Here is a 24,832-nt window from a genome sequence, read left to right on the forward strand (position 1 = left end):
AGACTGGGTTGTTGTGGAAGTACGACAAAACAATATGCCCAATTTGAACCCCATGGCTCTCAAAAGGCTCAAGTGCCTTGAGGCGAAAATGTTAAAAGATCCGAAGCTGAAAACGTTTTTGAATAATACCATGCACCACTACGAGGAAAAGAGATACAAATTAATCGCTAACCGGCTACATTCGTAATGCAAGTAATGACGTTCGGCACTGCATGCTCGCCGTCACTTGCCAACTTTATATTGAGACGTAATGCAGAGAGATTTGGTGAAAGTCATCCAGAAGCTGTGAAAGCAATTTGCCGAAACACTTTCGTTGACGATTGGTTGGAGTCAGTTGATACAGAGGAGCAAATGGTTCAACTCGCGAATAATATTAAGGATATTCACGCGAAGGGTGGATTCGAAATGAGAAATTGGCTATCAAACTCCAAGCGCATCGTACGCTCTCTGAATGACGTTTATGAAGCACCGCCTGAGAATCTTGGAACACAGGACGAACTACAGAAGAAAGTGTTAGGGATGTGGTGGCTGTCGGATATGTTAACGTTTGTCATCAAGCTAGTTTGGATGCTTACGCTGCGGTAGCTTATTTGCGTGTTGATCTTGGAGACGAAATCCGATGCTCCTTGCTAGCATCGAAAACCAGAGTAGCGCCTTTGAAACCTACATCGGTAACACGAATGGAATTAATGGCAGCGGTTTTGGGATTGCGCCTGGCCAAGTTTTTGGAGTCAGAGCTATCAAACGAAATTTAAAAACGCGTATTCTGCACTGATGCTCAAGATGTTCTGTTCTGGATAAGATCCGACGCTCGCAAGTACCCGCAATTTGTAGCTTTACGAGTCGGAGAAATTCTTGAAGGCTCCGAAGTTGGTGAATGGCGCTGGGTACCCTCGGAACAAAATGTAGCAGACGATGGGACTAAACGAACAAAAAGTGTTGAGAGAAATAGTTCAATTCGATGGTTTTCCGGACTGAATTATCTGTTTCAAGATGAATCGGAGTGGCCACGCGGAAATGAAATGTCTAAAACCAGAGAAACTCAAGTATTGTACCACAAGGAGAAAATTAAGAAACAAATCTCGCCTTTGTCATGTGTAATGCCGGATTCACTACGTTTCAGCAAACTGGAGCGTCTGGGTGCTGCGCAAATGAAAGCTAAATTGGACATCATACCAATCCTTAGGTAATACTCAGCGTAGTCACGCAGAAGAATCACGAGGTGGGTTATGTTGCGAGGCTAATAAGACGGTATAGCCGCGCGCTAACTGTCCAATTTCAAAAGTCGATTTATTTTAATTTATCTGTTAGTTTAAAAATACTCTTTAGTTGTTCAACACTGTTAGTTTCATCTTTTTATTGTTAGTATTGGAAAACTTAAGAATTTAAGGAGAAGAAAGTGACGCTTTTAGAAGTTGAAGAGTGGCAAACCACAAGGGTAAGAAAAAATGTTAATAATTTGATTAATTGTGAATCTATTTGATTTAAATGGTGGGTGCCTGTCATACTTTAATGTCTGACAAGTCTCGCATTTGTTTTTTGGAATACTACCTTTGGTGGGTGCCTGTCATACTTTAATGTCTGACAAGTCTCGCATTTGTTTATGACTTGACTAATCCTATTCTTCATATAAGGAAAATAGACTACACGTCTCATTTCCCAAAATGTCTCATCTATTCCTTTGTGATTTTTCGAAATATGACACTTCTCTATTTCCTTCCTCTGCTCATCTATGTCCGTGATTTCCTGCATGAAAGTTAGGCACCTCACTACTTTGTATAATCCACTCTTCCTAAAATATGCTTCAAAAGATTTTTCTATTTCTGTAATTATTCCATCAGGGGCATAAATCGCACACATTCTGTGTGGCTTTAATAGTTCCTTTATAATTTTTGCAATTGGTTCTTGTTCAAAATTTGGTTCCGTTATTACTCTTCTAGTCTTGTTTCTAAAGGGTGATATTACCGTTCTATTTGACTTCAGCCCAATCTCGAATATGAGTTGAATATTAAAAATCATTCAATTGCTTTTTTGCCACTTGAATTCTTTCTCCCGAACATACTCCAGTATGGTCAGCATCTGCACACGTAGCCTGATTGAAATCCAACTCGCTATTGTTAATCTATAGCTCTATTCTACTGAGATAGTCTGCTACTACATTTTGCGAACCATACACCACCATAAACCACTTCATAATCATATTCCAATAGTTGCAGTTTCCACCTCACCAACTTGTTTTATACCCCAAATTTGACTTCTGCGTCTTTCAGGGTTCTGCTTCCAAATGCGATAGGTCTGTCACTCCCCATTGCCCCCTGGGACAATACTGCACCCACGGCGAAATTACTTGCATTCGTAGTCTATATAAACGGCTTTGCAAAATCTGGGTATCTTAAAAGGGGGTCATTACACAATAGGGTCTTGCAGTATTCAAACGTCCGAATATATTCGTCATCAAAAACAATTTGTTGCTTCCCTTTAATCTTTTTGTCAAGGGTTTTGTTACCTTTGCGAAATCCCTTATAAATTTCCTGTAATACCCGATCAATCCCAAGAATGATTTTATTTCCTTAGCTGTTTTTGGTAATGGAAAAAGCTTTATGGCCTCAGTCTTCCTCGGGTTTGGCTTAACCACTTCCTGGGTTACTACATGACCCAGGTACTCTATCTCCTTTTTAAGAAACTCAGACTTATCTGTTTACAACTTAAATCGGGCTTCATTTAGTTTCTTAAATACTGTTTTCAAATCATGCATGTGACTCTGCAGCGACGGTGAATAAACTATTATATCGTCCATGTATATTAAACAGATCTTTCCAACTAACTCTCCCAGAATATTATTCATTACTCTCTGAAAAGCGGCGGGAGCATTAGTAAGCCCAAACGGCATCCTCACGTATTCAAAATGCCCATTTTCTGTCGTAAATGCAGTTTTCGGAATGTCCTTCTTATCCATTTTGACTTGGTGGTACCCACTTGCCAAATCCAAAACTGAAAAATACATAGCTTTTCCCAGTTTATCAAGTCTCTCACTGATTACAGGCATGGGGTATCTGTACTTTACTGTTTTTCATTAAGCTTCCTAAAATCAACTACTAATCGCCACTTCTGTTTCCCTGACAAATCTATCTTTTTTGCTACCAGCCATACTGGTGCACTCCATGGTGAGTGACTATGCCTGATAACCTCCTGATCTAATAATTCCTGTATCTGATTTTTTATCTCATCTCTCTGTTTAAAACCATTTCTATATGGTTTCTTATAAATCGGAATTTCATCTGTCGTTTAAATTGAGTGCGTAACCGCATTGTTAAACGTTAACTGTCTTCCTTTTGAGTGAAACATGTCTGGAAATTGGGAATAAAGTTTCTTAAGGCCTTCCGCCTCCTCTTCATTCAAATGGTCAATTGCCAGTTTGGGTTGTTCCATCTCAATGTCGTTGCTATCTATAAAATTTAATTCAGTATCGGACTTTCGCAACGGGGCTAGCATTTTCATTTCTACAAAGTTTTCTTTGTTATATGGTTCTACTGCCATTGGTGCCTCCAAGTATAGCTTCTTTTTGCTATCAGTAAAGTTAGCTACTTCTAGCTCTGCCTGTTCTCTCTTTGCCGGATAGATCCCACCAGTAATCTGCACTCCTTCTTCTTAAACTATTGTATTTAATAGAAATGCCCCGTTGTTTATTGTAACGGGAAGTGGTATAAGCACGGTTGCATGGTGTGGCTCTTCTTTTCGCGTTGGCTCCTTGGCCCATTTTTATTGAATTTGGCTCTTTTTTGCTAATAGCGATAAAAAATATTTTAAACTTGAAAAAAAGAATTCATATTTTTTTTATTAATGTTTTTTTTGCAATTTTAAAAGTGATTAATGTCTGAAACCCAAAAGTGCCAGATCGAAACTAAATTGTTCCGCTGGTATGGTAGCTTTATACAAGTGAATCGATATGGTAACTTTCACATGTTCTTCTACATTTGGCGGTGATTGTGGTGTCTCAAAGTGTGCGAAAATAATTTGTGCAAAATGGACAAGTAAGTAAAGAAATCATGTACATTTGTGTATCTCAAATGCAATATAGCCAATTTATGAAATGTCAGCTAGTTCATTAGAAAAATAACACTTTTACTCTTATTTGTGCTCTCGATATATATTTTTTGCCTGTTGAAGAAATATTCATAGGGTTTAGTGCACAACAGTGCATCTCTGACTCTGGTTTACTAGAAGAGCAATCTAACAGCATTAAAGTAATAATAAGACAATTTTATTTGGAACTTGTTGACCAAATAACACGACGATTTGATTTCTCAAGAAAGGACATACCAAATTTGGTTTTAATAACTCCTGCCAAACTTCTTTCTGCTAAGGAATGGAACATTGTTCCACTGCAAAAAAATTTTGAATACCTCTGCGAATCAGAGTTTGACAAAATAATAAATCAGTGGAAAATGCTGAAATTATCAAACGATACATTAAAAAAAGAGACTGATATAATTTTATTTTGGAATAACATTTCAATCATTACAAATGGATTAAATGAAAGTGTGTTTAAAGATCTCATTAAGTTTGTACACAACTTATTATCACTCCCACACAGCTCTGCTGCAGCAGATCGAAAATTGTATGCAATTAGCCTAATAAAAACCAAATTAAGAAATAAATTAGAATTTAATACCGTGTGACGCTGTGCGCACAAAAACATGGCATAAATAAATAAAAAGACTAAAAATTAAACGAAAGAAGCATTTTATTTAAAATTCAAACTAAGAACGCGCGCGCGCCAACGATCGCGCGCGTAGGGGCACACTTAGACCGCCAAATGCCACACAGGCGGCGGGCACACTAGAGCCCTATATAAAGCGGACCACAGGCCATAGAAAGGCACTTTGCAGCCAACCGTCTAAGGGTATCATTCGATCCAAGTCCGCTTATACATTGTAGTTAGCTCCCGTAGTACTTCCTCCTCCCCCTAACCTTCTCGGCTTGCCGGTCCGAAAGTATCACTAGGAGACGTCTGATTTCAGGATCACACCTCCTTACGGCGCGGTTCACCGGCCAAAACTCTCTCTCTCTGGCGGCTGACCTCAGGGTCCCCAAGCAACTCTCTCTCTCTTGTGGCTGACTTCAGGGTCCCCAAGCAACACACTCTCTCTCTCTTGTGGCTGACTTCAGGGTCCCCAAGCAACATTCTCTCTCTCTCTTGCGCCCGACCTCAGGGTCCCCAAGCAACATTCTCTCTCTTGCGGTTGACTTTCGGGTCCCCAAGCACTAAAAACTCTCTCTCGCTCGTGGCTGACTTCTGGGTCCCCTAGCACCCCATTCTCATTTCAGGCTCGCTACGTGGCAACCCACCCCGGGGTCTATTCTACCCGCAGCCGTAATCCCGTGCTGTTCCTTTGGACCAGCTAGACAGACGGCTCCAGATACCAGGCATTCGAAGTGTACGAAGGAAGCGAAGGCAGCAAGGGCGGCACCCCCGCCAGTCCGGAGAACCCGTTAGTTATTAATCAAATGTGAAGATTCTTACTGAAATAAAACCTAGTTATAATCAATTACTAAGTAATTCCCCACGACTTCTACTCTGGGCTAAGTCTGAACTCTCTTTCAGCAACCACGCCTGACACAAACAAATTCTTGTGACGAACCCTGGCCATCCCTGAGCCACCCGACAACGACAAACCGTCACAACCGTTAGCAGCATAATGCTATGCAAGGAATTCATTTTAAATAAAGAAACGCACTATGTTTGGTCGCACAAAGATTTAAATTAAGATATGATAAGAAGAAAAAAACTGAATATGTTTGGTCTCAGAATGACTTTAATTACCAGTAAGACTTAGCTGTTAAGCTGTTTCATTTCAGAAAAATGTTTTGTTATGTTTTTATACCCGTTACTCGTAGAGTAAAAGGGTATATTGTATTCGTGCAAAAGTATGTAACAGCTAGAAGGAAGCGTTTCCGACCCTATAAAGTATATATATTCTTGATCAGGGTCACTAGCCGAGTCGATATAGCCATGTCCGTCTGTCCGTCTGTCCGTCTGTCTGTCCGTCTGTCCGTCTGTCTGTCCGTATGAACGCTGAGATCTCGGAAACTATAAAAGCTAGAATATTGGCATTTTGCAAGCAGATTCTAGGAGTTCCTACGCAGCGCGGGGCACCCGACTATAGCGTTCTCTCTTGTTGTTTATGTCTTTATTACTTTCTTATGATTAAAGTTAAATAAAATCAAAATAAATAATAAATAAAAATTTGGCTCTTTTTTATTCAAATTTGCTCATTTTTAATCTTTTTTGGCTCATAAAAAATTTTTGAAGTGGCAACCGTGGTTATAAGTGTCTTTGATGCCTCCTCTAATAGGTGCACCTCTGTAAACCTATTCGGCCTCAATTGTACAGGATTCCTTCTATTTCTTGTTTCTAAAAATAAATTTTCTTAATCTAACTTGGCTCCTATGCTCCTAAGTATATCTATTCCCAGTAGTCCATCAAAATTGGAATGAAAATTGAATAAGAAAAAATCGAAGGGCTCATTGTCAAATTCTTGAAATTTAACGCCCTTGATACCCTCATCTATACCGTGGGTCCCTTTAGGTGTTTTAATAACAAAAGTCTTTTCCAACTTTACCTTCCTATCATCTTTAATTCATTCAGGGTTTAAATAAGAATGTGTAGCCCCAGAATCAATTAATAATTTCAGTGATTCCTTTCCTCTTCCATTGATCACAACGTAAGGCAGCACTGACTTATGGGTGTCCCTTCTTATGAACCCTGTTTGCTTCCCGAGGCACTCTGGCGAAAGTCCTCTTCATCTACAATGTTACAGAGCTCTTGGTCAGCTTCCTTTTCCATTGCATTTATTTTCCCCCTTTTTGAGTGGCCGGACTGCCATTGCTTTGAGTTTCTTGACCCTGACGGGGAACATTCCGCAACTTCCTGCTTTGGCATAATTGCCCGTCTGCCGAAGCCCGAACTACTCCCAGTCGACTGGTCATCTTGGCGCCTATTACCACTTGTCTCCTCTTTATTCCACCTGTAGTTCTCTTGTCTATTATTACTGAGCATTCCCTGCTGCCTGTACCGGTCGTTAAACCCAGTATTCCCTCTCGAATAATAACTGTTTTATCCCCTGTTTCTATTATAACCCTGATACTGTTGTCTCCCGTAATACCCGGAGTTAAAAGGGTTAGTCGATCTATTTGCTTCTCGTGTCCTGAGACAGCTATCTCATAAGCCTTCACAATGTGTTCGGCTCCTTACTCCGAACAGCACTACCTAAGTTGCCTTTTAATCCTGAAACAAAAGCCTCTAAACAAGTTATTTTTTGTTTGTAGGGCCGTAGGGTCAGTCTCGGTCCTATCGATGATATGACACAATGCTTTGTGCGTGTTAGAAATGTCATCATAAAATGCCTCCACCGAGAGTTTTATACCCTTGCCCTTGAGAACACTCAGTTTAATTTGTTTCTTTAAAGGTCTTTATTTAAAAGGCTGGAGCAGCATTAGTGCCGCTACCAACGTCGAGTTGTGTCTGATTCTTACAATTTCCCTTAGGTTCTAAGTAAGCCTAAGTCTCGTAGCTGCGCTGCCTACATTTGGACGGCAGAGAGACGGCTATGTATATATATGTTATATGTATTAAAATATGCTCTCTTAAGCTGGAGCGCGAGGGTATATGCATGCACTTGAGTTCGGCCGGCGTGTGTAACAGAATGCTGACACTTGCACTTTCTGTGAGCGCGCCGATCGACTCGTGTTCGGCCACTTAGTTTTTTGACCGGGCCTTTATGAATGCACTGCAACAAAGTGTTACAGTGTGTTTGCGTCAAGTACTCTTGGTACAGTAGATATTCAATATATGCGCATACTACATCTCCCTCCTTTTGAAAAATAACGTAATATATTATGAAGTTATTTTATTGGTATATTTTACTTAAAGGAATAATAATAATTTTTTTATTACATTTTTTTAAAAATTTAAAAAAAAAATTTTTTTTTTGATATAAAGAGAATGGAATTGATAAATAGTATTCTTATTTAAGAGAGAAGTATTTCTAAGCATGGCCATGCTAAATGCAATTATGAAATAAACGTTTTTAATCTATCCTTATGAACTTTTTGTTTTTTGTTTTTATTATTCATTATTATAATGTTATTTCTTTCTCCTATTTCCGTTACTTTATACGGACCTGTATATTGATAATCTAACTTAGGACCTGTTTCTTAAATTTCTTAAAAGGACTTGATCACCTACTGATATATCTATGTTGTTTATTTTCTGATCATATAGTATTTTATTATTTTTCTTATTTTCTTCTATTATTACTCTAGCTCTTTTGTATGATGTTAAATTTTCATTTTTTAGGCATTTGCACAAATCATTTATAATTAAATTCTTATACTCTGTACCCATGTCCGTAATGAACGTCTTCATTGGACCGTACTTCAGAATGAATGATTCAAAAATTGCTTTAGCGACAGTGTTCGCGTTCTTATTTGGAACTGGTATGGCTACTAAGTATTTAGTTAGGTCACATATTAGAGTGACTGCATATTCATTGCCAGTTTCTGATTTTGGAAATGGACCAATAGTGTCCACTATCACTCTGTCGAAAGCATTTGTAGGCGTATCAATTAGTATCAATGGAGTCTTATTGTGCTTAGTTATTTTAGCTTTTTGGCATTTCTGTCATTTTCGTATGTACTCAGTAATATCTCGAGTCATACTTTTCCAAAAATAATGTCTTTTGACCTTGGCCAAGCTTTTTGTTAGCTTTTTGTATGGGATCGTCATGGAATTTAGACAGTATAGCTACTTTCTCATCTTGTTTTTCTATAAGCGCCACCGGGTTGAGTAGCGCTACTCTTAATATATTCAATATCTTATTGCCCATTTTTTTTTAAAAATTTCTATTAAAACATGTTCAAAGATATTTTCCCACGGTGCCATTTTTAGTTGGATGACTTTATGTATACCGGCTTGCATTTCAAGCCTTTGGAAAAATTGACCTAAGTCTAGGATGCCATTGGTATATAAATCGCTTACCTCATATCTCGCAGTAATTTTTCTGCCATGTTTAAATAAACTTATCATATTTTTTACATGCAAGGTCACTACTTTACGTACTTCGTCATTGTTTATGACTTCGTATACGTTGGGCTTAGAAGCTTTCTCTATAGATTGTTTAGGCAATTCTATTTCTTTGTTTTCCGCGCGGATTTTCAGTCTATTTTGATATCTAGTAGTAACTTTTTTTATATTTCCAGTAATATTTTGCAGATCTTTAATGGTTATTCTTGATACAGCATCAGCTACATAATTGTCTTTTCCCTTTAGATATTCAACTGTAAAATCATACTCTTCTAACTCTAGCCTCATACGTGTCAGTTTAGAACTCGGATTTATCATTGAAAATAGGTATATTAATGGTCTGTGATCTGTTTTAATTGCAAAGTGATTTTCATAAATATATGGTCGAAAATGTAATATTGCAGCTAATTCCTGCTCACTTGTACATTTATTACTTTCTCCCTTAGTAAAAGCTCTCGATGCATATGCGATGGGAAGTTGGAGTCCGTTATGGTTTTGAGTTAAAGCCGCTCCACATGCTTGTTTACTTGTTCCATTAGTTTTGTTTTTAAATATTGGAATGCGTTTTGGAATTCATCTGTCCATTCAAAAGTAACATTCTTTTTACATAATCTTGTTATGTGCCGTGAATATTCGGCGAAATTTTTAATAAAACGCCTATAATAATTACAAAATGCTATGAAACGTCTAGCGCTGTTCGCATCATGTGGGACTGGATAGTTCATAATGACATCGTATTTCTTTTCGTCTGGAAGTATTCCTTTATTTATGACCGAGAAAAGTCCCCTCATGCATAAAAAATTAACATTTTTCTGGATGTAACATTAGATTGTATTTCCTACATTTCTTAAAAACGTCTGTTAAGTTTTTAAGCATATGTTTTTCGGAACAACCTATAACTATCAAATCATCCATATAAAGGAGTGCTTGTGAAGGTTCTAATCCAGAGAATGCAATAGTCACCATTCTCTGAAATGAATTAGGCTCTATTTTTAATCCGAAAGGTAATCGCGTGAAGCGATACGAGCCTTTGCTCGTTGAAAATGACGTTATATCCCTTGAATTTTTTTCGGGATGAAAAGGCATGAAAAATATTTTGCTCTTCCCAGTTGGTCCAAAATATCATCAATTCTTGGGAGTGGAAATTTATCGGACAAAATTTTGTTATTAATTTGACGATAGTCAATCACTAATCGCCATTTCTTTCGTTGCGAACCTGGAGATGGTTTTGTAGGAACAAGTAACAATGGGCTATTATATTCAGATACAGATGGTTCAACAATCCCGTCTTTGATCAATTTTCCGACTTGTTTTTGAATTTCGTTCACTTGACTGTGTGGGCTTCTGTAATTTTTTATATACACTGGTGGATGATGACCTTTAATCTCAGTTTTTGTTTATAAAAATTATTCGTACTTATTGGTTCGGTTTCCAATCCGAATATATCATTATATTGTGTGCATAGACTTGAAAGCTGTGACTTGAATTGTGGAGGGAAGTTTTTTGAAAGTTGAGATAATACAGACTTTTCTCTATTTTCTAGATTAGTTTTGACTACATCGTAGTTCGAAAGTGATTCATAATCTACATTATTTGTACTGACTACTTGATCTTTATTTGTGGTATTAAGTAGTCTTATGAAAGCGTTTTTAGATGTTGCTATGGTAGTTGCTATTATAGTGTTCTTGATTTTATTCTCCTTTTGCTTCCGATCACTACGGCCACGCTTTCTTGAATGTTCCTTTTTTCCCTTCGTTTTATGCCTATGGCAGAAAACGATGAACATATCGATACTTTTTACCAGGGATCGCACATACAATATATAAATTCAGGGTTACACACAAAATATAATATAACTAACTTAAAACTACTTTGGCCAAGTTGACTAGGAGGGATTGCTTACATAGTTCTTATTACTACAATTCGGCCGTCCTGACTATGAGGATCTCCCGATACTCGTTGACTTACTTCTAGTAACAATGCTACTTTGGCCATATTTATTTGTTTTACAATTGTCGTTTATATCTATGTTTTTACTATTATTTCCAGTATTACTGTTTACAATAATATTATTTGTATTGCCAATTTCCTCCGTAGGATTCATTTCCTTATCTTTTATATCTGAACTTTCATGAACATCAATTTTTTCTTTTCCATTAAGCCAGGGTTTCATATTATGCACCGCCCATATACCAGAATATGGCACTTGGGACTGCTGAAAGTTCTCTACATCTTCAATAAAGTACCTATCATTATCTAACACCTTGGACACAACATAAGGCCCTTTAAATTTGGGAATTAACTTACTGGACACACCCTGCTGCGAATTGAAATTTCTTACAACAACATAATCTCCCTCAAAAAATATTTGCGGCTTTTGTCGTTTTGAATCAACATAGTTTTTGTTATATCCTTGCGATTTTTTCTGGCATATATCAGCTTGTAGTCGTATTTCGTTTAGGTCTTTGTGCAAAATTTCTTGACTCTCATCAATAAAATTTTCTTTTAAACTATCAATATAACAACCCTTCTGCCTAACCCCAAACAACATTACGCTTGGGTATTGATTTAAACTTCGGTTTTTTGTATTATTCATTGTAAACTCTACTTTGTCTAAAACTTTGTGCCATGCTTGATTATTCTCTACATCTGTTAACTTTGCTATCATTGGACCTAAATCTCTATTGACTCTTTCTACTTGTCCGTTAGCTTGTGGCGAAGCTGTTGCTACTTTAATATGTCTTACATTGTTTTGTACAACAAATTCCTCAAATTCCTTTGATGTAAAACAGCTGCCTCGATCAGATATTATGTTTTTAGGTCTACTGTACGATCTGAAATAGTTTTCTAACGCTTCGATTGCTTCTCTGGAACTAGTTGTTTTTGTTGGATATAATCTGGTGAATTTTGTACATGCGTCAATTATTACTAGTATGTGCTTCTTATTCGTTTCCTTGCTATTTATCGAACCATAGTGGTCAATGTGAATGACTTCAAACGGACTTGTTCCTTTCGGAATGGGATGTAAAAAACCCTCAGTTTTACCTGTTTTATTAGAAAATGCTTTAAGCAGTTCTTTATGTGAATCTCAACTTTCTTTCTTATACATGGAAACCAATAACTCTTATTGATAAGGTCCGCTACTTTGTCAATTCCTACATGCCCCATTTCGTCATGGTATTTGTACAGAACATTTTCTTCCATTGATTGTGGAACACAAAACAGTAGCCTATCGTTACTTTTCTTGTACACGACACCATTTCGTAATTCATAGTGCTCATCCTCTTGATTTAATAACATTTCTTTAACTCTATTTATATTTTCATCTCTTCCCTGACATATAATTAGATTTTCTTCGAAAGTATTTGTTTCAACTACGAGAATGCTATTACTTCGACTAAGTGCATCCACATGTTGCATTTTTTTTCCCGACCTGTGCTCAAGCTCGTAGTCATAGTTTTGAAGCTCTAAAGCCCATCTTGCTATACGGGGGTTTATTTCTTTTTTATTTAAAGTCAAAGTTAACGAATTGCAATCAGTTACGATTTTGAATCTAATTCCTTGTACATAAACTCGAAATCTTTTTAATGCGTTTATTATTGCTAAGGTTTCCAATTCGAAACTGTGGTATCTTGACTCTACATCGGTTGTACGTTTCGAAAAATAAAAGACAGGGTGAAATTTGTTATCCCTTTTTCTTTGTAATAATATTGCGCCATAACCTAATGAGCTTGCATCACAGTGCAACTCCGTCTCATCTCTTGGATCATATATTGCTAAAATTGGAGCTTCTATTAACTTTTCCTTAAGTATAGTGAATGCATTTAGTTCTTCTTTGCTAAAAACAAACTTCTTGTCTTTTCTGGTTAAATCGTAAAGTGGCTTTGCAATAATAGAAAAATCTTTAATAAATCTTCTAAAATAAGAGCACAACCCTATAAAGCTTGAGACCTCACTGACTTTTAAAGGCACTGGAAAAGACCTAATTGCTTGTAAACCCGTCTCGTTCGCTTTTATCCCATCTCCATTGACTGTATATCCCAAGTAATCAATGGATGATTGCAAGAATTCACATTTATCAAGTCTCAGCTCTAATTTGTTTTCAACTATACGTTTCAAAACTTCCTTTAAAACTTCGAAATGCTCATACAAACTCAAACTCAAACAGCAAATATCTTGTTAATAAATCTTTGGAATGTTGGTGGTGCATTCGTCAAGCCAAACGGCATTCTTAGAAATTCAAACTGCCCTAGTGGCGTGGTAAAAGATGTATATTTAATAGAATTATCATCCATGAACACGTGATGAAATCCGTTTTTTAAATCAAGCTTCGAAAAGAATTTTTTATTCGCTAATCTTTCCAATAAATCGTCAATTAACGGAATCGGGTAATTATCTTTAAGAGTGACCTTATTAAGACGACGATAATCGACACACATTCTAAGTTCTCCTGTCTTTTTCTTTACAAGAACAATTGGCGACACATATTCGGATTCACTTGGGCGTATATACCCATTGGCTAAATTCTCGTCTAATATTTTTTGAACTTCGGACTTTTCTGCGTAAGACAGCCTTCGAGGGGGACACCGAAACGGTTTATCACTTTCAATTGTGATCTTCATTATACATTTTATTTTAGGTGCCATTGGACGATCAGCTTCTTCGTAAAATATCTTGAACAAACACTTCAGCTTACTTATATTTTCTTGGCTCACCTATTTTCCTATCGTATACGTCGCTTTACCATCGCAAATAACATTTATATTAAGCATATCTCTATCAAATGAATCCACTTTGTAACTTTCTTCATTCGCAACGATTTTGTCTAATCTGGTATCAACATCGTCCTCTAGAGCTTCATAGACCTCAACATTAGTATCCGCTACAACTTCTAAACATTTTGCTACCTCGGGCTTGCTCGACTTCTCTACTCTTTTCTCTACTTCTATCTGCTTCTCTACGTTGACTTCTACTTTGTTATTGTTTCCAAGATCGCTCTCTACTTTTGTCTCTACATCTACCTGTTTCTCTACATTGACTTTTACTTTGTTTAATAAATCACTTTCGAATTTTTCCACTAAATGTATACCCACTGGCTTAACAGATAAATGGTTAACATCGTTAACTACTTGTACAAGTTTAAAATTACTTAGACTTAGAAAATCGCGTCCTACTACCATTGAGTACCTTACAGATTCATCAGTTACAACCAATAATTCAATTAATACGTTTTTATTTAAACTTATAATTAAACAAACTGTTTTTCCAATTATATTTAGTTTACTTTCATTTATTCCATAGAATGTATTATTCAACTTGTCTTTATCAATGATTACGTTACTGGGAACTGCGGATTTCTTTAGAAACGAAACGGGACTTCCCGAATCTATGAGGCACTCTATGGAATACAATTTATTAGAATTATGTATCGTATTTTTAAATTGAACTTTCAAATTTCTTACATATTCGTTGTTATTCTCTTTCTTCTTGTACAATGAACACTCTCTCGCCAAGTGTCCAACTTCTCCACAGGCATAGCAAGCTCCATTAGCCCGTACTGGCTTGCGACATTCCTTAGCCTGATGACCAAAACTGTGACAGTTAAAGCATTTGATGACCCTCTGTTCCGGGGTCACGGCGTTTGGTAAAGACGTACCTTGCATCCTACCTTGTTGTACTGGAGCTTTGGGTTTCTCTACATCTTGAAAGGCTTCCAACACATCAGCAGGCACTGCAAAACGTAGTAACTTCGCTTGGTTTTTAAGTTGTACATTTTGTATGCCATCTATCAAATACTGAACTAGTTCGTGAACAGTCATAGCGACGTCTTGTGCCAGAGTAAGCTTGTCAAAATAGTAAACGGCGAATTTCTCACCGAACTGCCACTTGCGGTTTTCAAACTTGCGTCGCATTTCCAATACGTTATCCTTGGTTCCAAAAACAATTTTTAATTGTGCCAAAATCAGGTCAATACTTCCAGACAACAGTGATGGGCGAGATAACAGCCAAAAATTAGCCTTGCCCTTTAAACGCGAGCAAATTAATGGACGCATGACGTCATCACTGACTTTGAACACATTTCGAACATTTTTAACCATCAACAACCATTCGTTTATGTTGCCACTGCCGTTGTATTCTGGGAGGAGCTCTTTGACGGTGTTTAAATTCATTTCTGGCTTTAAAAGACGGTCAGCATTTTCGAAATGTAAATTTTGCATCGCCTGTTCCATGCCCGCAGCGTTGCCACCCAACTCACTTCGTAGCACGCTAAAAGTTGAAGGGTTTGGTTGAACGCCGTTTCCTTCGAGTTGAATGCCATCACGATCAATCGCCTCGACAAGCTTAAGTTCGTCGCCGTAAACGTCTTCATCTTCTTCTTCGCCGTGTTCTTCGTTGTTGTTGACTGCCTTGGCGACAGCCATCTCACCGCCTTGGTCTTCGTTGTTGTTGTTGACTGCCTTGGCGACAGCCATCTCACCGCCTTGGTCTTCGTTGTTGTTGTTGACTGCCTTGGCGACAGCCATCTCACCGCCTTGGTCTTCGTTGTTGTTGTTGACTGCCTTGGCGTCAGCCATCTCAGCACCAATTTCACCAGAAGACTCCACTTTTTCGTAGTACAACTCCGGAGCAATTTCAGACGGTAGTACCGCACTTAACTGCGCAATTAGTGCAACTTTGTTTCCCTTTGTGGACAAGCCAAGTTTTTCACAGAAACTTTTGATTTCGATCAATTTGAGTTCGCCGAGATTAATGCGTGAAGCCATGTTAATAGACATATGCCTATTTTACTTGCTTAGGTTCAGTTACCACTTCTGAATTATAGTGTTCTTGATTTTATTCTCCTTTTGCTTCCGATCACTACGGCCACGCTTTCTTGAATGTTCTTTTTTTCCTTCGTTTTATGCCTATGGCAGAAAACGATGAACATATCGATACTTTTTACCAGGGATCGCACATACAATATATAAATTCAGGGTTACACACAAAATATAATATAACTAACTTAAAACTACTTTGGCCAAGTTGACTAGGAGGGATTGCTTACATAGTTCTTATTACTACACTATATAAATACCATGCTTAATTTCTTGATTTAAAATCAATACACTGTCTTCTTGTGAATTTAGTTGAATTTTTCTAATAACTTGGGATCTTGCTGGCAGAAGGCTTAAGTTGTTGCCAGAACTGTATGTTATTGGAACATAAATCGAAAATTTTAAGAAGTCTAATTGACAGTTGTATTTTTTTATAAAATCGATTCCTAAAATGTCATCACAATGGATAGCGAAATGTAAGTCCACGATATGAAAATCGTGTTTGATTATGTACTTAGTGGTCTGTATCTCAATAGAAGTTAACCCCTTGGATTTTGATACCTCTTGACTTATTCCTCTTATGTCTATAATATAATTATCTTGTGTCTCATGAAAGACATCCGAATTTTCTTTAACTATTGAAATGTCTGCTAATGTCGTCTACTAAGAAGACGAGTTCTTTTCCTGTAGACACATGATTGAATGATAAAAATATGTTCTGACTGAGATTAACGGTATGAACCCTTTCATTTTCTACTGTTGAGTCTCTAAAGGGTTTTGTGAGTTTCCCGATGTATCACCTGATGTATTGTTGGTAACTCGGACATTACCTTGGTTATTATTGTTGTGGCCTCCACTTGAGTTGCCACAGCCTCTATAGTTTCCTCTATAGTGGCCTCGTCCATTATTGTATTGGTTACCATTGCTGTTGTTATTAGCATTATTATATTGGTTACCATTGTTGTAATTATTATTATTACGATTACCAAAGTTACCTCTGTAATTTCCACGTCCGCGGTTTCCGCCGCGCTGTGAATAATTTTTGTAATATAGGACAGTGTTTGGCTGTCCGGTTGCTTCTGTGCAACTATTTACAAATTTTGATACGGCATCGTTCATCGTATTGAATGTACCAGCTTGCATGATAAGTTTTACCTTATCGATTGTACAATTTTTAGTCATTGCTTTAACTGCATGCTGAGTGGAATAGCTTCTGGCTAACTCTAGGGGTAAGCCGTCTGTTATATATGCACCTTCTAAAGCTTTTGTCATCTGCTCAACCTCTTGTGTGTACTGGTTAGCAGTTTTATTGCGTTGCTGTAGGTTCATCAGTTTTGCTGACAATACTTCTACAGTTTCACCTTTATTTGTAATGCATCAATGAAACTTGTTAAATGTTCAGCTTTACCATCGGGCGTTTGGTAAAGACGTACCTTGCATCCTACCTTGTTGTACTGGAGCTTTGGGTTTCTCTACATCTTGAAAGGCTTCCAACACATCAGCAGGCACTGCAAAACGTAGTAACTTCGCTTGGTTTTTAAGTTGTACATTTTGTATGCCATCTATCAAATACTGAACTAGTTCGTGAACAGTCATAGCGACGTCTTGTGCCAGAGTAAGCTTGTCAAAATAGTAAACGGCGAATTTCTCACCGAACTGCCACTTGCGGTTTTCAAACTTGCGTCGCATTTCCAATACGTTATCCTTGGTTCCAAAAACAATTTTTAATTGTGCCAAAATCAGGTCAATACTTCCAGACAACAGTGATGGGCGAGATAACAGCCAAAAATTAGCCTTGCCCTTTAAACGCGAGCAAATTAATGGACGCATGACGTCATCACTGACTTTGAACACATTTCGAACATTTTTAACCATCAACAACCATTCGTTTATGTTGCCACTGCCGTTGTATTCTGGGAGGAGCTCTTTGACGGTGTTTAAATTCATTTCTGGCTTTAAAAGACGGTCAGCATTTTCGAAATGTAAATTTTGCATCGCCTGTTCCATGCCCGCAGCGTTGCCACCCAACTCACTTCGTAGCACGCTAAAAGTTGAAGGGTTTGGTTGAACGCCGTTTCCTTCGAGTTGAATGCCATCACGATCAATCGCCTCGACAAGCTTAAGTTCGTCGCCGTAAACGTCTTCATCTTCTTCTTCGCCGTGTTCTTCGTTGTTGTTGACTGCCTTGGCGACAGCCATCTCACCGCCTTGGTCTTCGTTGTTGTTGTTGACTGCCTTGGCGACAGCCATCTCACCGCCTTGGTCTTCGTTGTTGTTGTTGACTGCCTTGGCGACAGCCATCTCACCGCCTTGGTCTTCGTTGTTGTTGTTGACTGCCTTGGCGTCAGCCATCTCAGCACCAATTTCACCAGAAGACTCCACTTTTTCGTAGTACAACTCCGGAGCAATTTCAGACGGTAGTACCGCACTTAACTGCGCAATTAGTGCAACTTTGTTTCCCTTTGTGGACAAGCCAAGTTTTTCACAGAAACTTTTGATTTCGATCAATTTGAGTTCGCCGAGATTAATGCGTGAAGCCATGTTAATAGACATATGCCTATTTTACTTGCTTAGGTTCAGTTACCACTTCTGAATTATAGTGTTCTTGATTTTATTCTCCTTTTGCTTCCGATCACTACGGCCACGCTTTCTTGAATGTTCCTTTTTTCCCTTCGTTTTATGCCTATGGCAGAAAACGATGAACATATCGATACTTTTTACCAGGGATCGCACATACAATATATAAATTCAGGGTTACACACAAAATATAATATAACTAACTTAAAACTACTTTGGCCAAGTTGACTAGGAGGGATTGCTTACATAGTTCTTATTACTACACTATATAAATACCATGCTTAATTTCTTGATTTAAAATCAATACACTGTCTTCTTGTGAATTTAGTTGAATTTTTCTAATAACTTGGGATCTTGCTGGCAGAAGGCTTAAGTTGTTGCCAGAACTGTATGTTATTGGAACATAAATCGAAAATTTTAAGAAGTCTAATTGACAGTTGTATTTTTTTATAAAATCGATTCCTAAAATGTCATCACAATGGATAGCGAAATGTAAGTCCACGATATGAAAATCGTGTTTGATTATGTACTTAGTGGTCTGTATCTCAATAGAAGTTAACCCCTTGGATTTTGATACCTCTTGACTTATTCCTCTTATGTCTATAATATAATTATCTTGTGTCTCATGAAAGACATCCGAATTTTCTTTAACTATTGAAATGTCTGCTAATGTCGTCTACTAAGAAGACGAGTTCTTTCCTGTAGACACATGATTGAATGATAAAAATATGTTCTGACTGAGATTAACGGTATGAACCCTTTCATTTTCTACTGTTGAGTCTCTAAAGGGTTTTGTGAGTTTCCCGATGTATCACCTGATGTATTGTTGGTAACTCGGACATTACCTTGGTTATTATTGTTGTGGCCTCCACTTGAGTTGCCACAGCCTCTATAGTTTCCTCTATAGTGGCCTCGTCCATTATTGTATTGGTTACCATTGCTGTTGTTATTAGCATTATTATATTGGTTACCATTGTTGTAATTATTATTATTACGATTACCAAAGTTACCTCTGTAATTTCCACGTCCGCGGTTTCCGCCGCGCTGTGAATAATTTTTGTAATATAGGACAGTGTTTGGCTGTCCGGTTGCTTCTGTGCAACTATTTACAAATTTTGATACGGCATCGTTCATCGTATTGAATGTACCAGCTTGCATGATAAGTTTTACCTTATCGATTGTACAATTTTTAGTCATTGCTTTAACTGCATGCTGAGTGGAATAGCTTCTGGCTAACTCTAGGGGTAAGCCGTCTGTTATATATGCACCTTCTAAAGCTTTTGTCATCTGCTCAACCTCTTGTGTGTACTGGTTAGCAGTTTTATTGCGTTGCTGTAGGTTCATCAGTTTTGCTGACAATACTTCTACAGTTTCACCTTTGACGTTGTTTTTAATCTGGAAATGACTTCAGTTATTGTTGTTTCATTCCCGGTAAGATTTCTGGCGACACCTTTTAGCTTTGTTTTTATTATGGAGACTGCTAATTGTTCGTGTTCGCCTTTTATTGATTCTATTATTTGTAATGCATCAATGAAACTTGTTAAATGTTCAGCTTTACCATCGAACACCGGTATAAGCTTGGATGCTGTATTAATAAAATTAATATTAGATTGTGCCATTGTGATATCGGTCCTTATTTTATTCTCTATTATGCTTGAACCATCATCAGAATCTGTAGAATTATCTAGATCTGACATTAAAACAGCTGGAATAGTAAGATTATTTAAATCTTGCTCTTCTATTTTAGGATGTGTTCCAGTAAGGTCTTCTGATTCTATTTCGTCAACGTCAGTTTGTTTTGTTAATTCCGGTTCATCACCAGTTTCAACAGTTAAAGAAGTGTTAAGTATAGTCGGTACTGATATGTCCAACTTAAACTTTTGTTTAATTGATATTAAATTAGATCGTAGTCTGATCAAAAAATTTTGATACTTGGGACCAATGATCTTGATTTAATTTTTCCCTCTGGTCATGTAATAATATTCTTGCTTCATGAAAGCATTTTACTAGGATTTCTACGTGTTTTTTGATAAATTTTTTTGAATTGGCCTGTTTTGAGTAAGTGACTTATACGATTTATCAAAGTCTACTTTTATGTTATTTATTAGCTTGTATAATTCATTCCATTCCATTATATTATGGATATGAATTATTTCTTGAAAACTGTCATTACTATTGCTCTACCTAGTATTGGGTGCTCGTCTACTACCGATCTAACTTGTACGCCTGGAATAGTGGATAATACAATTCCCTTTTGGGTGCTTGTGCAATGTATTAGTGGAGAAGTATCTAAATTAAATGTTTCAATATATACATTTTCTAAACCATAAATGCTCACTGAAGTTGCTGAAACTAATTGCAGAATGCTTTCTTTAATGTCCCTATCATACGTGTCTCTAATTGCCTTTAGTGTAGCCATTTTTATTTAATATATATATTTTTTTTTATTTATTCATTTTAATTGTATTCCATTTTCTTAAATTTTTAAAATTTGATTACAGAATTAGTTTTCTATTATTGTTGTTGTGCTATATATTTTAAAATTTTGTCCAGATCATTTGCCTGGCTCATATATTTCTTTTTAAGACATTTATTATGCAATTTATACAGTTTAAAAAAACAATTTGCGCACAATATAATAACAATTATTATTAACAAGAAAGGAAAGCTAATTTCGGGCGGAGCCGAAGTTGATATACCCTTGCAGAATACTCTGTAAATTATATTCTTTAAAATTAATCATATGATGCATTCTTAATACTCATAAAAAATCCCAACTTCCTAACTTTAAAAATGCCAAAGTTACGGCATTTCCGATCGTTCAGTTATATGACAGGTATAGGATATAGTCAGTAAGATTGGCCAAAAATAAAACCTATAGAAAATCCCAACTTCCTAACTTAACAAACAACAAAGTTATATAGTCGGCCGATTCTCATGAAATTTGGTAGGTCAGATTGAGTGGCCAAAAATAGAACCCATAGAAAATCTTAACTTTCTAACTTTACAAACACCAAAGTTATGGCATTTCCGATCGTTCAGTTATATGACAGCTATAGGATATAGTCGGCCGATCCTTATCAAATTTGGTAAGTCCGATTTATTGGGAAAAAATGAAACCTATAGAAAATCCCAACTTCCTAACTTTACAAACACCAAAGTTATGGCATTTCCGATCAATCAGTTGCATGGCAGCTATAGGATATAGTCGGCCGATCCCGGCCGTTCCGACTTATATACTGCGTGCAAAGGAAATAAGGGTGTGTGCAAAGTTTCAATTCGATATCTTTAAAACTAAGAGACTAGTTCGCGTAGAAACAGACAATTTTTTCTGGAGGAGGCAATTTTTTTAGATTTTTGGCAATATTCGGAATTACAGGATAGGTGGATGTGTGTGTGGCTGTGATTTGATTTTTACGCACTGTTAGCAAATTTTTGATGTCTTCAACTTCGGCATGTAGTTTTACCGAGTTGTTCCAACTTATTGCATTGCCGCTGTTCAGCAGCTTCAACAGTTCAGCCTTTCTGGCTTTCAATCTCTTCACCACGCCACTACGTTTGGCACACATCACACTCTACTCACTGCGTTTCTTGTTTTTGTTCTTTGGCTACATTTGTTGCCGTTATTGTTGTTGTTGCTGTTGTTGACGCTGTTTCTGTTGTTGCCGTTGTTGCCGTTGTTGCCGTTGTTGCCGTTGTGGCCGTTGTTGCCGTTGTTGCCGTTGTTGCCGTTGTTGTCGTTGTTGCCATTGTTACCGTTGTTGTCGTTGTTGCCGTTTCCTAGTATCCTTCGAAGTCCAGATCCAGGTCCAGATCCTTTTTGACCAATGTCACGGTCGCCATGTCGTAATTGAGAACACTCAGTTTAATTCTTTTCTTTAAAGGTCTTTATTTAAAAGGCTGGAACAGCATTAGTGCCGCTACCAACGTCGAGTTGTGTCTGATTTTTACAATTTCCCTTAGGTTCTAAGTAAGTCTAAGTCTCGTAGCTGCGCTGCCTACATTTGGACGGCAGAGAGACGGCTATGTATATCTATATGTTATATGTATTAAATTATGCTCTCTTAAGCTGGAGTGCGAGGGTATATGCATGCACTTGAGTTCGGCCGGCGTGTGTAACAGAATGCTGACACTTGCACTTTCTGTGAGCGCGCCGATCGATTCGTGTTCGGCCACTTAGGTTTTTGACCGGGCCTTTATGAATGCACTGCAACAAAGTGTTACAGTGTGTTTGCGTCAAGTATTCTTGGTACAGTAGATATTCAATATATGCGCATACTACAGGTCAAAAGTGTGCAACGCAGTGAAGGAGAAATCTCCGACCCTACAAATACCTACCTTTTGGCGATGGCGACGAAAAGGAGTTTGCTCAGAATGGCGATAAACGCTTAAGCCTAACTTAACGAAGGGGGCGAGAGACGGGAGCGATTAAATCCTTAGACTATTCAACAAATTTTAAAACGCAAAGTGCGCGAACACTAACCAAGAAATAAATAAAACTTGCATGTACTAACGATTATAATTCTGATAAATACATACATCCATACATATATATATTTCTAATTATACATACATACATAAGTGAATCGCTTTGGACCAAAATCAAAAAATTATTTGTCGGCATCATGGTTTTTTTAAAAAATAAAATTCCCCCATTTCTCGTCGTAGTGAACACCAATTATAGCTTTGCAAAAAATTAAAAAGGTAAAAGTTGAGAATTGTGAAAAGTTATAATTCCAGAATTAAATCCCCGGTAAATTTTCTGCCGCGCATTGTTTGTAATGCTTTTCGCCATTTCCCGCCCTTTTAAGCCCTTAGTTATCGGTCAGTGCATCATTCTCCGTTAGCATTGCGTTGAGCACCGCCAGCCGTACACACAGACAGCGCAGCCCGTTCTTTCGAGTTCTCTTTCGTCGTTTTCGTTTTTGATCGCCGGAACGGTGCAAGCGTTGCCGCTGCCTAAACGTTTGTTCGTTTTTTGGTGTTTGAGCTTGACGTGTGCTCCCCTACACTACGTGCGCTCGGCATATTATATTGAATTATTAAAATAATTTAGAATTCCTTAAATTAATTCCTTAATTCATTTTAAATAACTCCCCTACACTGCGTGCGTTCAGCTTATTCCTCTCGTTGGTTATTATTATTTAAATTTAATAAATTTAAAAACAACAAATTTTTGTACACACTTACATACATATAATTAAAAAAAAAAAACTAAAATAAATTAAATTTAAAACTCTTCGATAAAAAAAAAACGCCAAAATCAGAAAGTAACAACCAGGACATCGAAGAGTTGAAAAACCAACGAGATGGATATATGAGGAGTATAGAGCGAACGCAAAGATATTTAAATGAGGGTCGATTCTCTTTAAAAACGGTTAAGTTAGAATGTCGATTAGAAATCCTAAATACGCACATCGAAAATGCTTCGCTTATACAAAATAAAATTGAAGCGAATGATGGAGATGATGAGTACCGCGAAGAGTTCGAAGAGACTGCGATTATAGCAAAATCGTTGCTAATTTCCCTAATTGCGGAAACAAAGCGTAAGAGCGTTGACAATTCCGCTCCGCCGGCAACGCGCACACCTAAATGCCGTTTGCCGAGCGTCGCTCTTCCAACCTTCAGCGGAAAACATTCCGAATTTAAAAATTTTATAAGCCTTTTCGGAACTTTTGTTGACAAAGATGACACGCTGCACGATATCGAAAAATTCAACCATCTAATATCGTGTTTCCCTGGAGACGCGCTAGGAACAGTCAGGGCATTCCAAGTTACCGCGGATAATTATAAAAAAGCTCTGGCTAGCCTAAGGCGGGTGTACGATAATGATTGTTTAATTTTCTTTGACAATATATCGACACTGTTTAATCTGCCAAAGACTTCCCAGCCATCAGCTACCGCCCTGAGAAACCTGATCGACACAGTCACAGCGCTGTACGATTCTCTTTTGTCCATTGGGGATGACAAACGTATTACGAATGCCATCCTCATCCATCTAGTAATGGGCAAAGTCGATGCAGGAACTAAAAGAAAATGGGAAGAACAATTAGATTATACCTCGCTTCCTCTTTGGAGCAAGTGTGAGTCGGCCCTGAACAAGCGTTATCAGCATATGGTTGCCGAAGAAGCGTGTAAGCCAAAAATTGTTCAGCAGAGCCAGGAAGCTGACCGAAACTTTCAGCTCATAGTGTGGAGACGAGATCCATCTGAGTCTCTAAAAATCTTCAAGCTGAACACCGTGACCTATGGAACTTCGCCAGCACCCTATCTGGCGATTCGGTATTTAATGCGGCTTGGAGAGATCGCGCAGGATTCGTGTCCAAAAGCCGCTAAGGTCATTCAGAATGACTTT

The 24,832-nt window shown here is 37.6% G+C and overlaps 2 protein-coding genes across 2 annotated transcripts in view; both read right to left on the minus strand.

Annotated features, from left to right (window-relative positions):
• The window catches only part of LOC123037629 (kinesin-like protein KIN-14E), a 247,382-nt gene that overhangs the window by 160,916 nt on the left and 61,634 nt on the right, over positions 1-24,832 (minus strand). The window lies entirely within an intron of this gene.
• Positions 14,412-15,395, minus strand: LOC123037646. Its single transcript, XM_044459308.1, has 2 exons — positions 14,548-15,395; positions 14,412-14,483 (listed from the first exon to the last, which is right to left on the minus strand). Exons 1-2 carry the CDS (start codon positions 15,313-15,315, stop codon positions 14,472-14,474), a joined length of 780 nt encoding a protein of 259 aa, XP_044315243.1. The 5' UTR covers positions 15,316-15,395; the 3' UTR covers positions 14,412-14,471.

This window comes from Drosophila rhopaloa, unplaced genomic scaffold (assembly GCF_018152115.1).
Source record: "Drosophila rhopaloa isolate 14029-0021.01 unplaced genomic scaffold, ASM1815211v1 contig_190, whole genome shotgun sequence".
Classification (NCBI taxonomy): Eukaryota; Metazoa; Arthropoda; class Insecta; order Diptera; family Drosophilidae; genus Drosophila; species Drosophila rhopaloa.